This window comes from Thunnus maccoyii, chromosome 23 (assembly GCF_910596095.1).
Source record: "Thunnus maccoyii chromosome 23, fThuMac1.1, whole genome shotgun sequence".
Taxonomy (NCBI): Eukaryota; Metazoa; Chordata; class Actinopteri; order Scombriformes; family Scombridae; genus Thunnus; species Thunnus maccoyii.
Genome location: NC_056555.1, coordinates 17,762,917 through 17,775,980, shown reverse-complemented (window position 1 = coordinate 17,775,980; position 13,064 = coordinate 17,762,917). Strand labels below are relative to the sequence as shown.

At 39.4% G+C, this 13,064-nt stretch overlaps 2 protein-coding genes across 4 annotated transcripts in view; one reads left to right on the top strand and one right to left on the bottom strand.

The window, feature by feature from the left end:
• The window catches only part of sema3c (sema domain, immunoglobulin domain (Ig), short basic domain, secreted, (semaphorin) 3C), a 46,098-nt gene extending 40,170 nt beyond the window's left edge, over positions 1-5,928 (top strand). For all 3 annotated transcript variants that reach the window (XM_042403138.1, XM_042403139.1, XM_042403140.1), the window contains 3 exons: positions 635-702; positions 1,894-2,024; positions 3,894-5,928. In XM_042403138.1, the coding sequence (XP_042259072.1) occupies positions 635-702; positions 1,894-2,024; positions 3,894-4,313 (619 nt within the window). In that variant the 3' untranslated portion in view covers positions 4,314-5,928. The remainder of the gene's footprint in view (positions 1-634; positions 703-1,893; positions 2,025-3,893) is intronic.
• A 182-nt stretch (positions 5,929-6,110) lies between these two features.
• On the bottom strand, positions 6,111-12,165 carry cd36 (CD36 molecule (thrombospondin receptor)). The gene is made up of 12 exons (XM_042403141.1): positions 11,718-12,165; positions 11,212-11,372; positions 10,936-11,080; positions 9,874-10,029; positions 9,674-9,765; positions 9,469-9,518; positions 9,251-9,320; positions 8,773-8,960; positions 8,511-8,629; positions 8,346-8,419; positions 8,049-8,103; positions 6,111-7,942 (listed from the first exon to the last, which is right to left on the bottom strand). Exons 1-12 carry the CDS (start codon positions 11,838-11,840, stop codon positions 7,772-7,774), a joined length of 1,404 nt encoding a protein of 467 aa, XP_042259075.1. The 5' UTR covers positions 11,841-12,165; the 3' UTR covers positions 6,111-7,771.
• Between the last annotated feature and the right edge of the window lie 899 nt (positions 12,166-13,064).

Genomic DNA, 13,064 nt, shown 5'->3' with positions numbered 1-13,064 from the left:
AAGTAGTATTCATCAGTTATACCACAAATATGAAATGTTTCATATATTGAATGTGGCAGCGGGTAATATACAACAATATGATGGATAAGAACTGAATTAAGATGCGTTCATTTCACAAAATTGGCAGCAGCTCACAACTTGTGAGGTCAAAAAGATGACATGACTGGAGTCCTTCAGAACACACTTCAATGGAAGTCGTCATTAATTCTGCTTTTGTTGTTTCCCCTGTCTGTCTAGACATAACACAGACAAGGAGGTATGAGTGACACCTCGCCTCTAAACCGATACTCCTCCGGTCTCTTTGAGGACCAGCTGCCTGCCTCTTGACATTCCAGTCAAACTCGGGTCAAGTTTAGTTTGGTCACAGAACAAAAGTGCAGACCTCGTTTTCCTGCAAAAAAACGTGTCTGAAAATTGTCAGCTGTTTACATGCTCTTCTCCTCAAGCTGTTAATATGAGTGTTCACCACTGATGGAATAATACAGTCAGACTTTCCTCATTGTTTTGGCGCTGACTGTTCCCTCTGCAATTTTAATATCAGAACATATCAGGAGGGAGGTTGATATCATTGTATATTTAATTCTGCATTTTGCTACAGTGTCTTCATAATTATTAGTCATTGTTTTCCTTTTAGGAGGAGCAGGAGGCAGGACATTATACATGGAAATCCACTCACTCAATGCAGAGGATTCAACCTAAAAGGTGATTAAACCTGCACTCATCAATATTTTTTATATTAATAAAGGACTTTGCATTTCCTCTCAGCTCTACACACCTTTTTAGCCTGTTTTAGCTTGTTGTTTTGGTTTTATAGCTCGCAAATTATGCACTCATCAGCCCCACGGTAGCAGGCAGCTGTTTTCAGCAAAATAGCTCTAATAAATCCAGTGTACCCTACCTGCTCAGCACTGAACAGCCAACAAAGTTAGGAAGTAGCTGGCTAAAAAAAAGCAGCTAGTTGGTGAAAAGCCAGATATCTTTTCTTTATAATTAGTGGAGACCAAATTAGAGCTAAAACAAAAAAAAACAGTGAACATTTTCATACATTAGTCAAACAGAAACACAACTCCAAATGAATGCTATGTCGCTACTTTTTTGCTAGATGTGTAAAAAGGAAACTGTTTGTCAGCTGTAACAAATGTAAAGCGATAGTATGTCCGATGTTGTGTTTTTACAACTCTGTTGAGTTCTTCTGCCCCCAAATGGCCAAAGATAATCAATACTGCACCTTTAAATACTTACTAAATAAATACTAAATACTTAGTAACTTAAGATATATATTATTTGTAAAACATTTGCAGTAACATCGTCATGTACTACCACAAAAGATTCACATTTGCACAGACAAATTTACTTGAGTTTGTGTGTCTGTCTATGTGTTCATGTACCTGCTCAGGGGTGTTTGTGAGTCCAGGTACTGCACAACATCCCTCATGAAAATTCACCCAGTCAACTGGCATGGTGCAGTTTAATGAGAGGAGAGGATTTGCTCCCCAGAGTGCTCCATTTCCATGAACAGTTTACATCTCTAAATTAACATGAGCTTGGGGAACCGACCAGATGGCCATTACTGCTAATTAGTCATGGACCTGTCATATATCCAGCTGAGTGATGAACCATTTTGCTGCATCAAAAATGACATGATAAATGAGACAAAACTGAGGTGGTCTGATGCACTGAAGGTTGTTTTGCTAGTCTGTAGAAACTGACGAAATCTGGGTGGAGTTTGGTTGTGCTGCAGGTGTTGGACTAAGCTTTGTGTCAACATTTCAATCCCACTGTTGGGACTTGAGACAGATTTGCATCCATCTGTGGGGTTTGTGTCTGTCAGCAAGTCTGATGTACCTCCCTTGACTCTGTGTGTGTGTGTGTGTGTGTTTGTGTGTCTGATAGCCTACAGGAACGCAGTGGAGATGACGCAGTTTGGCGTGAAAAACAACACCACCTTCCTGGAGTGTCTGCCCAAGTCTCCCCAGGCCTCTATCCGCTGGCTTATTCACAGGGACAATGACAGAAGAAAAGAGGTCGGTTTGAGATTTAAAGAGGTCAAAAGTCAACGTCACAGCCAGCTTTAGTTGTAATATACGACAACCTAATGTGGAGAAAAGGACACAATGAAAAGCCCTTGAGATGTGACTGATTAAATGTCCTTTTTTTTGATCCATGAGAGGTTGCTGCAATGTTTGGTTAAATATTACATCAAACATTAAACACGTCATATGTGCTCACACACTTGATCTGGCCTTGTATCGCCTGAGGAATGACACTGTGAGCGCTTACAGGCAGTAGAGCATAATAATGAGCGCTGATACATATCAAACATGATATGGACCTTGACTAATGACTCGATTGTCAGCGGGGAAACACTTCACAAATATTTGACAACCGTTAAACGATGTGAGCACTTTGAAAGGCTGTGACAGATTATATAAAGTTGGGCATGAGAGCGCCTGCATGATAAAGACATCTTTTATGGACCTTGCTTTCACCTCTGTAGAGTATTTTTAGAATAATGGTCATTATAGCCATTTCCCCCTTGAGAACAGAAATTTGCCTTAAAATACATCACTTAAGTTTTAGTGTGAGTCTTTTCCAAACTAAAGTCAGTGAAAAGGAGTTAAAAGTTTTGCATTTAGCATCTGAGCATCAGTTATTTTAAACTTATGAGCCTGCATGGACTTGTAAGACACTGCAAATGAATATGCATCAAATCCAGCATGCAACATATACATTTTTTAAATGATACTTTATAAAATCCAAAAATAAAGAATACAAATTCACATTAATTACATATGAGACTTTCAAATGTTCTAGTCTACAACAAAATTCATTTATTGAAGTAGCACAAATTTTTTCCACTTCAACTATCACTTACACTTTTCGATTTCAACCAACTCCTTTCAACACTTCAACTGATTCTTCAATGAGCACTTACATATAAATTAACACTTCAACTCCTTTAAAGGACCAGTGTGTAGGATTTAGTAGCATCTAGCAGTAAAGTTACAGATTGCAACCCAACTGAATACCCTTCCCCTTCATCCTCCCCTTCCATGTGTGTAAGAGACACTACGGTGGCCGCGAAACTTGCAAAAAACACGAAAGGCCCTCTTTAGAGCCAGTGTTTGGTTTGTCTGTTCTGAGCTACTGTAGAAACATGGCGGTGCAATATGGCAGGGCCTGCTCCCTCTGCAGATATAAAGGGCTCATTTTAAGGTGACAAAAACACAACAATTCTTATTTTCAGATGATTATACTCTAATTAAAACATACTTATGAATATTATATGCCATTTCTGCCAAGTCCGTTCTGCTAGATGCCACTAAATTTTACATACTGCACCTTTAAGTGCTTATTCTTAAACATCTTACAATAATTGTAGTTTTTAACAGCAAGTACATATAAAATGTTTTCAGAACATGTTGCCTTTTCTAGTTAAGTATATGTTTAAGAGAAATCTATAATTGAAGAAAGAATAATTAGTTTGTCTTGCCTTTTTTCCAAAATTTTTGGAAAACAGTTACACATCCATTCTAGTTTTTGATTATTTGTACATCAGATTTTTTTCAGGGTTTTCTTTAAATTTACACAAGGCACTTCATAGTTTGTAAAGAGAAGAATACAAGTTCTTGATGTGAAACTAAAGCTCTCTAGCTTCTGGTATAACATGTTGAAATGGGTTGAGAGCTGATGACTGCAAAGGCCATAGCATATTTTAACAAATCATCAAATTATTCAGTGACCCCTCACATCTGTATTTATTATGTTTCTCCACTAATTTATTCAGGTTTTTCATTTGATTTGTCACGTGTCTGTTGACAGCATGTTTGTATTTCTGGTCCAATTCACTGTGTAAATGGGGTCATGACACAAACTAATTGTGCCAACTACAGGTGAAGCTGAGTGATCGTGTCATTTCCAGCGAACACGGCCTCCTCATCCGCTCCGTCCAGCTGTCTGACCAGGGCCTATACTACTGCCTGACCACAGAGAACAGCTTCAAACGCACCGTCGCCAAGATCCGTCTGCGCGTGCTAAGTGAAGCCATGGTGAGCATGCTGACAGACAAGCAGCAGTCGCCGTGGGCGTGGGCCAGCTCATTGCACCCTAAGGCCCTGTTGGAAGCGTTCAGCCCTGCAGAGAGTCTGGCTGTACAACAATACTGCAAAGAGAGGAAGGAGCTCCAGAATCTTCAGCAGAGGCCGCAGCAGCCTCAGCCGCCTGGACCACTCAGAGGGGATCTGGCCAAACTGAAGCCTTTGCTCGACCGGAGGAAGAGCCGCAACCGCCGCAATCACCTCCCAGAGGTCTGACACAGGGAGGCTGGCAGCTGCAGAAACTGACATGCACATCTTTCTTTGTTCCTTTCCAGGCAGTTACACATCCTAATTTTTCCAACTCTCATCTCAAACTGCAGAGCTGCACTGTGGATGTACAGTAAGATGAGGAGGTGGTTGCGGAAAGCTGTTATTCTGCAATATCTCCTTCTCTTCGACAGAATGCATGAGTGAGGCACTGTGACCAGATGGCTGTGACTTACACAAATACACACACGCACGGGCACCCACAAGCCATTCATTTGCTGTCCGCAGTCACTCCACAAACTGAAGTGGTCCTGTCCTGAGTGCCACTAATAAACTGTGGTCTCGGCTGATATTGCTTATGATAATACACCTTGAGTCGCAGCTATTGTCAATGATCTTATCATATTTTAAATATTAGAGGGGAAATTAAACAGGCCGTATACTGGCTTACAATGGAGTTGCTCTTTGTTGAAAAAAATAGGGAGGTAATTTTATCAAGATAACAAATAGAAGAGATTGAAAAGGGATAAAAAAAAGGGAGACAGATGCATGTTTGACAGTGAGTGTCCTCTCTTGATATTATACTCGTATTTTATTAGATTCTACCCACATTCGTATATTTACTTTTTGACTAACAAAAGTTGTACTCTCTTCAGTGAAAGCTACAGGGCTCTATGGGCTCATGTGGGATAATATAAAGTCAATTTGTAAACACGCTGTCTACAATAGCACTGCTCATACACAGCACAGATGGCAAGTGGCCCCAATAAAAAAAAAGTGTTGTATTGCAGTGATGCAATTTAAGATTTATTACTTCAAAGGCCAAACCTTTGAACATCCAGTGCAGATGTCACCCAAACAGAGATAGTAAAATACTGAGTAGAATATGAAATTCTGTATGAGCTGTACACATCTTACATGATCTCTCTTGTATTTATTCCTATTACTCAGACGCACATGTAAGAAAATTGGCCTCACTGTAATTCAGCCGCATATTGTATCGTACTTCTCTTGTTTACAGCACAGAAGCATGTTTATAGAAATGCATCAGCAATGTAGAGGTCTCTTAATCCTTTCCTGGATTACATTTAACAACCAAACGAGCAGATATGCACATTTCAGTTTTTGCCTTCGGTTAAATACTGTATATTAGTGTAATACCTGGAAATATGGAGTCTACATTATAAAGTACAGTTTCCTTCTTTGGATCCAAGTTTCCACATTCTACAAAGCAAGGTGGATATACTTACTTCAGAAATAGTAATTATTAGTGAGGTAGTCTGTGATAGACCATTTGACATATGTGAATAGATACTTCTTTTTTTTTAGAAGCATAGTTAATGTAGATAGAGATTATTTGTTGCTTGTGTACAGAGTATTTTTGTTTGTTTGTTTCATCGTTTTTTATTTAAAGTTGTGCTGAGTTTTGTGAAAATGTGTTTTCTTTGTGTATATAATTTCAACATACTGTATTTCACCAACTAACTATGACTGTATCTGCAAATTGCAGAGATATACAGTATTGTTTTCATTTTGAGAAAAGATTTTCTAGTTGTACCTTCCCTCGTACAGATCTCTGCTACATGTTTAATAAAACTGTGTGACCAGTATCATGTCAACTTCAGCTCAGTGTACTTTCAGTGTTATGAAACATATGTATTTCTATTTATTAATGTAATGATAACCTGAATAAACCTGTTCAGATGTATCTCAATTTTACAGAGAGATCATATAATTTATTGTTAGAATATATTTGATTGATATATATTCTAGATATATTTGATTGCAATGTTTGGTCCATCCACCACTTTGGTCGTGACTGAAATATTTGGTGATCCTCTGACCTTTCCGCTAGCGCCACCAGCAGGTCAAAGTTGTTCTATTCTGGTCAAATATCTCAACATCTATTCAATAGAGTGGCTCAAAAGTTTGTACAGACATTCATGGTACCCAGATGATGTATCCTAAAACTTTGGTGATCCTTAAACTTTACATTAAGCACAGTTATCAGGTCATAATTTCAATGTATCCAGTATTTTGGTTTATGACTAAATATGAGCAAAAATATCAGCCTCAGACATTCCCATCAACCCCAGCTGTATGTACTTTGTGTTTAGTGCTAATTAGCAAATGGTAGCATGCTAACACGCTAAACTATGAAAGTGAATATGGTAAACATTATACCTAATAAACATCAGAATGTTAACCTTATCAGTGTGAGCATGCTAGCATGTTGACGTTAGCATTTAAGCACTGCTGTGCTTATGTACCATGGATGTATTAAGACAGCTGGATATGGCGGCACTGCTCAGTCTTGCCGCTAATTTTTAGTGGTCACTTGTGGTATTGCAGCGGAAAAATAAAATCAATTTTCATTCGATTGAATAGGCGCCATCTTTGAGTCTGGGTTATTTTCTAAATTAGAACTTTCTCTCTCTGTTAATGCAACTTTGTTCTGTTTTCTCATATATTCCATGGTGTAGCATAGCATGCTATATGATAACAGTTCTAATGTACTGCTATGAAGAGAAAATTTAGACAACTTTGAAAATGTATGGGTTTAATAAAACATGGAAGCTTGACAGGGTTTCAGGCTTGTCAAAAGCCTTGTCTGTTTTAATCTCAGTGAGGCACTTCCTCGTATGTGTGACATATAAGATTCAGACTCAACAGTAAAATCAAAGAAACCCATGGGGCTACAGAAGGTCATTTAAAACCCATAAAACCAAAGAGAGGCCTCCTGCTGGTCAGAAATACTGCTTTCTCACCAAACAAACCCAAGTACCAGTCATAACCACAGTATAATCATCCCCCAGCCCATTTTTTATTACTCTTTTTGATTTATGGACCACTCAAGGTAAAGAGGAAACTGAATAATTCTTGCCTCAGCATGCACAGTGCAGAGGTTTGTTTCAGCAGTGGTACAGTCTCAGCTGTATTTTGGGCCCAGGGGGATGTACACTAGCTTTGATACACTGGTGATGGGTAAGAACAATCCAATACCAGGAATATGAAACCCAATGAAAAGCTCTTTTTCAGCTTTTATTTATTTTGAAGACACTAGTTCTGCAAAGGATATGAACATTTGCGCAAGATTAGAATTTGCATTATTGACTATATATTCTTTTATAGCTTGTTGAAGAAACCAATTTCTCTCTGTGTGTGGATATCTAAAGGATTAATAACATGACAGTTCAGAGGAGTCTCCACTTGTTCTCCCTCTAGAAATCCCTGATTGAGTTTGTATGTTACAGTGATAATTGCAGTTAAATAATACTTGGCAAGGTAATTCAGCTCTTTACAAAATCACAGTATCCCCCCCTTGTATCAAAGGAAGTATGACGTTATAAATAACACTGAAATTACAAAAAAGTGCAAGTCTATATCAAAAGGTTTGATGTCCCATAGCAGCTTGTATGCACTGTGCTCCGCAGCTCACGCACATCAGACACGTCTGCATGACTTATTCACACAAGCTTTCCTTCCTTCCTCCTCACCACACAGTAGGAGATGAGACAAATCAAGAAGATGGCCACACCTATGCCCAGCAGTGTATTCTGTATAATATCCAACATCTGGACAGGGTAGACAAGCTTCTCTTTAAACATTTCTGCTGTTTCGTCATCCAGTGCAGCCGTCTGGTACATAGATGGAGACAGAGGAAGGGAGACCAACTGATTAACATAAATCCTAAGGCAAAAGACAGTACTCTTCATGATGGCAGGACTCCATTTTTTATCTTACCTCATTCAGCCAAACAAGAGGGAATATGGTATAATCCTTGACTTTCTTAAGCACCCTGCATGGAGAAAATGTATTACTTGTCATTCTGTGCATGGTTCTGTCTAAAACTTTCTTAAAGGAATAGTTTGACACTTTGAGAAATATGCTTATTTGCTTTCTTGCAGAGAGTCAGATGAGAACATCAGTACCACTCAGGTTATGGTTAGTATCAATCTTCTCATCCAACTCTTGGAAAGAAAGCAAATAAGCGTACTTCACAAAAAATATTTGTCATTAAAAAGGTGAAACACGACTTACGTGATGATCTTTGATGGTCCATACATCATATTCACTTGAATTCTCTTAGCAAACCTTAAGGTAAATCCAGTTGTCTGGTGGGAAAATAACATAATAAAAGCTTGCATCAGAGTTACTGCTCCAGACAGTCAAAATTCATGAAGATGAAAGTTTAAGGGTTCTTACAGGTTCCACATCCAGGAAGGTGAAATGCTGCTCCTCGCTGGGATTGAGGCCCAGCACGTCCTCTGTTAGGGATGGACTGCCATAAAGGAAGTGCGGCAAAGAGATGTAGATAGGTTTTCCTGTTTAAATGGCAACAGTGACAGTTAAAAATGCAAAGCTGCTTAGCTAATTGATAAAACAGTAGAGGAAAGTTCTGGGGTGCCTGAACTTCCTGCACTCTCAACTCAACAGAAAAACCTCAACAAAACAAATGTTAACTGACCGCCTTGACAGGAGCTGATGTCTAATACTCCGGCCATGGTGCAGTTCTTGGTGATCGTTAGATCTCTGCAGAAACACTTGTTGTCTGGGTTTTCCGTAGGGGCGGCCAAGGTGGATGGCTTTAGAGTGTAGCGGTACACTTCAATCCCTTTCAGATCCATGCTTTTCTGAAAGCTGGCTGACACAGACCTGAAGATGAAGCAACACAGAGATTCGATCAAGAGTCTTCCCTTAACTAATCTCATGTATCATCAATCTTTGGGTCTGTGTTTTAACTCCATTCAGACTTTCTCAATACAGTATATGACTATAGTTTTGGCATTGGAAAGCTCTGACCTCTGGTGGTTACTGAGAGGAAAAGGTTGCACTTCTGTATTAAATCTCCCATCATTAACATTTACTGGCCCAATTAATGTTAGCAAAGCATAGTCAGACTCGAGTCGATGAAATAGCTCCCAGATAATGAAACTCTTCATCACCTGCAGATGTCTGATGAGAAGAAATAGAGAGCCTCCTTCTTTTCCACAAAGGGATGGAAGGAAGAAGCATCTGAGAAAGAGAGGAGGAGAAATCTGATTAGAAGTGACTCATCTACATTTAGATCTGTAGAAGTGTGTTCAAAAAAATAGTGAGGTTCAGAAAAATAGTCATGCAGCTTATTTCTTTTATATAATACACAAAACTGAATGAGCCACACCTGTCCCATTGATCATGTTACAGTACTGGTCGTCCCAGAAATCTAAGCTCCTGTAGGGTGAAATTAAATATGTTAGATAAACTTGATTAAACTGTCTTAAATATAACTTCTTTTTTCTTTCAAAAAAACATCAGGAATCTCACTTGTCAAAATCTGTACAACCTGATTAAAAGATTGTTGACACTTTATTGATAACTGGACTCACTTCTCTCCCCTCCAGCTGTCAATTGTTGCCACTTTGGAGATGTCATCCTTTCCCGTGTAGACATTGTAGTAACCATCATAGGTGCCATTGTACTAGAGAAAAGAAATTTCATCTAATGAATTGATTAAATCGTGTCATTACTGAAGTGTCACTGGGTGGCTTTTGTAAAGAGTGAAGCTATAATATCTGTGTTTACTTACAGGTGCAAATAGGCCCACAGTTCCACCCAATAAGGGGTCTCTGTAACCCCACAGCAATTCCTTAACTGTACGCTGCTGGAACAAGGAGGAGTTGGTTGCCTTCATCCGCCTCTCCAGGAAAACATGTAGAAATTTGGGTACTAATGAATAAGCTCCCTGAAAAAAAAAAAAATCAAAATCATTCATCTTTACATTCGAAAAAGTCAGGAAATTATCATCTCTTCATCACTGACGATGTCAGTTTTAAAAGGTAACAATATCGTTTCATCATGATACACATGCAAAACTGCTGTGCACACAACTGCTGCTGTCGCCTCATGAGATAAGCCAGAAAATAATCCTCTTTTATGACTGTGATACTACATAAAGACTTACAAATGGAGGATCTCATTGGAATTGCTGACACTCATCTTTTAAGACTTATCAAAGTTTGAAGGGAAGGCATACTGTACAGATAATCAAAGATTGTCGTTGTGAATTATGACTTCCTTGTGTCCAGACTCCAACACAACAGCACTTTAACACTTTTGCACCAATGTTAGTGATAGTGTCTCTGCTCTATTACACTGACAGTAACCATAGAGCTGGGTATCAAACCTTAACACTTTTTTTAACACAACCAAAATATGAGTGCCTGCTCAGTACTCTTATTTACTTATTCTTCCATTTGACAAATTTTGATTTAAATAATAATTTTGCCAATTTTATTATATTTTATTTAGGCAAAGTCCTAGTATGACTGCTTGTGTTTGGACAATTAAAGAAAAATTCTAGTATTTTCGAATCTGGTTGTTATTCTCATAATTGTGACCACTTTTACAGTGGGTCTTGCTAACTTTGTGCAAGCCACCTCTGTTGTAGAGATTCAAGAAACATAAACTCAAACTAAAACTTTCCAAATAAACCTCACTTTGCAACCTACCACAAGGCAGCCCAGCTTGATCTGGCATAGCTTGTCATGACTGAGCAATAGAGGTAGATTTAAATAGTACAGCTAAGTGTAGAGTGTGTACAGTTGTGTCAAGTCAGGAATCACCACACAGTGGGGTGATACTCACGTACAGCCACAGCCAGGTTGAGGGAAGTGATTATGTCCTCCTCTGGTCCGACTGACAAGGATGGCTCAAAAATGGCTCCCAGAGGCAGCAGGAAGGAGACAGTGTGGTTGGGGTAGAATGTGATGTTTTCTTTGGGGAGGTATCTTGTCCTGAGGGAATGGGAAATGTAGCCATTAGATTAGATTATTAAATAAATGTGATGAACTGCTGAATGATTCAAATTTCAGAGGCTGTACTTAAACTAAAATGACATAAAAGAGGTTAACAAAATCATCCTTACATGTATGTATAAGGTCCTTTTTGTACCACCACTGGCTTTGAGCCGTTCTGCACAACCTCCTTGGCATTTGTCACATCAAAGAACCAGAACTGCCTGTACACCTTTGCCCCTGCTGACACCCAGTTCTCATGAGCTGTCGTTCCAGGCTCAATGACGGCTTCCTAAACCCCGCAGACACACAGAGAGTCTATTTTTAACATGCCTCAAGACTGCCAGCAGGCCAGCAGCCTCACTGATACATAATAAGGGTGGATGCTCCGTTATAAAAAAATTGTCTTAACTGCTTAAATTTCTCTCTGCAGTGTATAAAAATCACAGACACTGCTCTTTTGATGGATGCAAACAAGGCACACTTGGCGTTTTGCACAGCTTCTTGTGTGCCAGTTCAAGCAGCTTTCCAAAACGCACGCCTCTCATTTCTCCTGATTCACCTTGATCTCTGCGCACTCATTCACACTCTTGGTTACTCCCTATCCTCCAACCCAGGGTGAAACTGAGCACCTTACCTCCTCAACTGTCCCCTCAATGATGCTGCTCCCCAGCGGGATAAGGATGCCTCCCAGGATGGCTAACAACGCCCCAAAAACAGCTCCAGCTATCAGCCCGCGCCTTCTGTTACAGCAGCCCATGGTTGTGTGTGTTTCCCTCCGTCTGATACCGACCGTACGTCCGTCTGTCTGCCTGGCAGCCTGTTCTCCTTCTGTCTCTGTGTTTGTGAAGTGTGCTATTATGTGCAGCAGCAGCACAGGGAGGCTGTACCATCAGAGGAGATGACAGAGCAGCCGAGGCCAGGTAAAGGTACAGACACCTCTGGCAGTCACACAGGGACCTCTTATGAAGAAAGTTATGTAATGATATGGGGGGGTTAAGGTTCAGCTGAGAGACATCTCTTCAGGTATCAGTAAGAGCTATCTTACCAGGTGATAACAGCTACAGTGGGTTGAGGAGAAAGGTTGAAAGAGCAGTTGGCAAACATAGTATACAGTGTAAATTGAAGTTAATTTCTAATCCCATTAAGTTTTTTTTAATGATGTATTAATTCACAGCAGTGTGAAGAAGCCAACTGGACTTGACTCCTCATTCAAGAGAACTTATGAGGATGTGAGATATCATTTCCAGATATCCCTTGCATAACCTGGATGATGAAAATCTTCTTAGAAATGTTATTATATTCTCTCCTGCTCTGTTTCTTACAGTATACGACCTTTTCTATCTATTCATCTCTTGTCTCCTCTACCATTTCTGCTCATCCTCTGCCTTGGTATGAACCACATAAGCGTACCACAGACAGAAACACAGAAACATATAAATGATTAAGTAAGTTCTCATTGTGCAGCGACAGTTAGAAAGGCTTATCTGTATTTGCGATATATTAAAGTAAATTGCATTTTTATCTCCCTTATCTAAATTTATTATTGTATAATCAATGCTTTACACATACATGGGTTCTTTTAACAGTCAGCAACAATATAACATTTGGTGTGCAAATGTTTGAGTCTGTGCAGTCCTCTCTCTCACTCTTTACTAAGATTTAAAAGTAACTAAGCCAGATTCTCAAAAAAGATGTCAGTGCATGTGTCCAATTTCCAGAAGGTTTTGAGTCACATTATAATTGTCACTCTGCCTAAACCATAATATAACCTGACACGTGGCACTATACAGCCACCTTTGATTTAGCCTGTGCACAAAAAAAACTAGACTGATCGGAGGCCATAAAACATATTACAATGGCAATATTTTAAAAGCCCACACCACTATAATGCACAGAAACATACAATATTGCCAATCCATAGCCAGTTTAATACACTGTACTGCTTTCCAGCACTGTAAGGTTACATATTACCACTGGAGGG

Coding starts and splice junctions, on each gene's coding strand:
- cd36 (XM_042403141.1), bottom strand. CDS start 11,840: ATGGGCTGCTGTAACAGAAGGCGCGGGCTGATAGCTGGAGCTGTTTTT. Junction 9,519..9,673: donor GACAGCTGGAGGGGAGAGAA/GTGAGTCCAGTT, acceptor TTCACCCTACAG/GAGCTTAGATTTCTGGGACG. Junction 8,104..8,345: donor GGACCATCAAAGATCATCAC/GTAAGTCGTGTT, acceptor TTCTCCATGCAG/GGTGCTTAAGAAAGTCAAGG.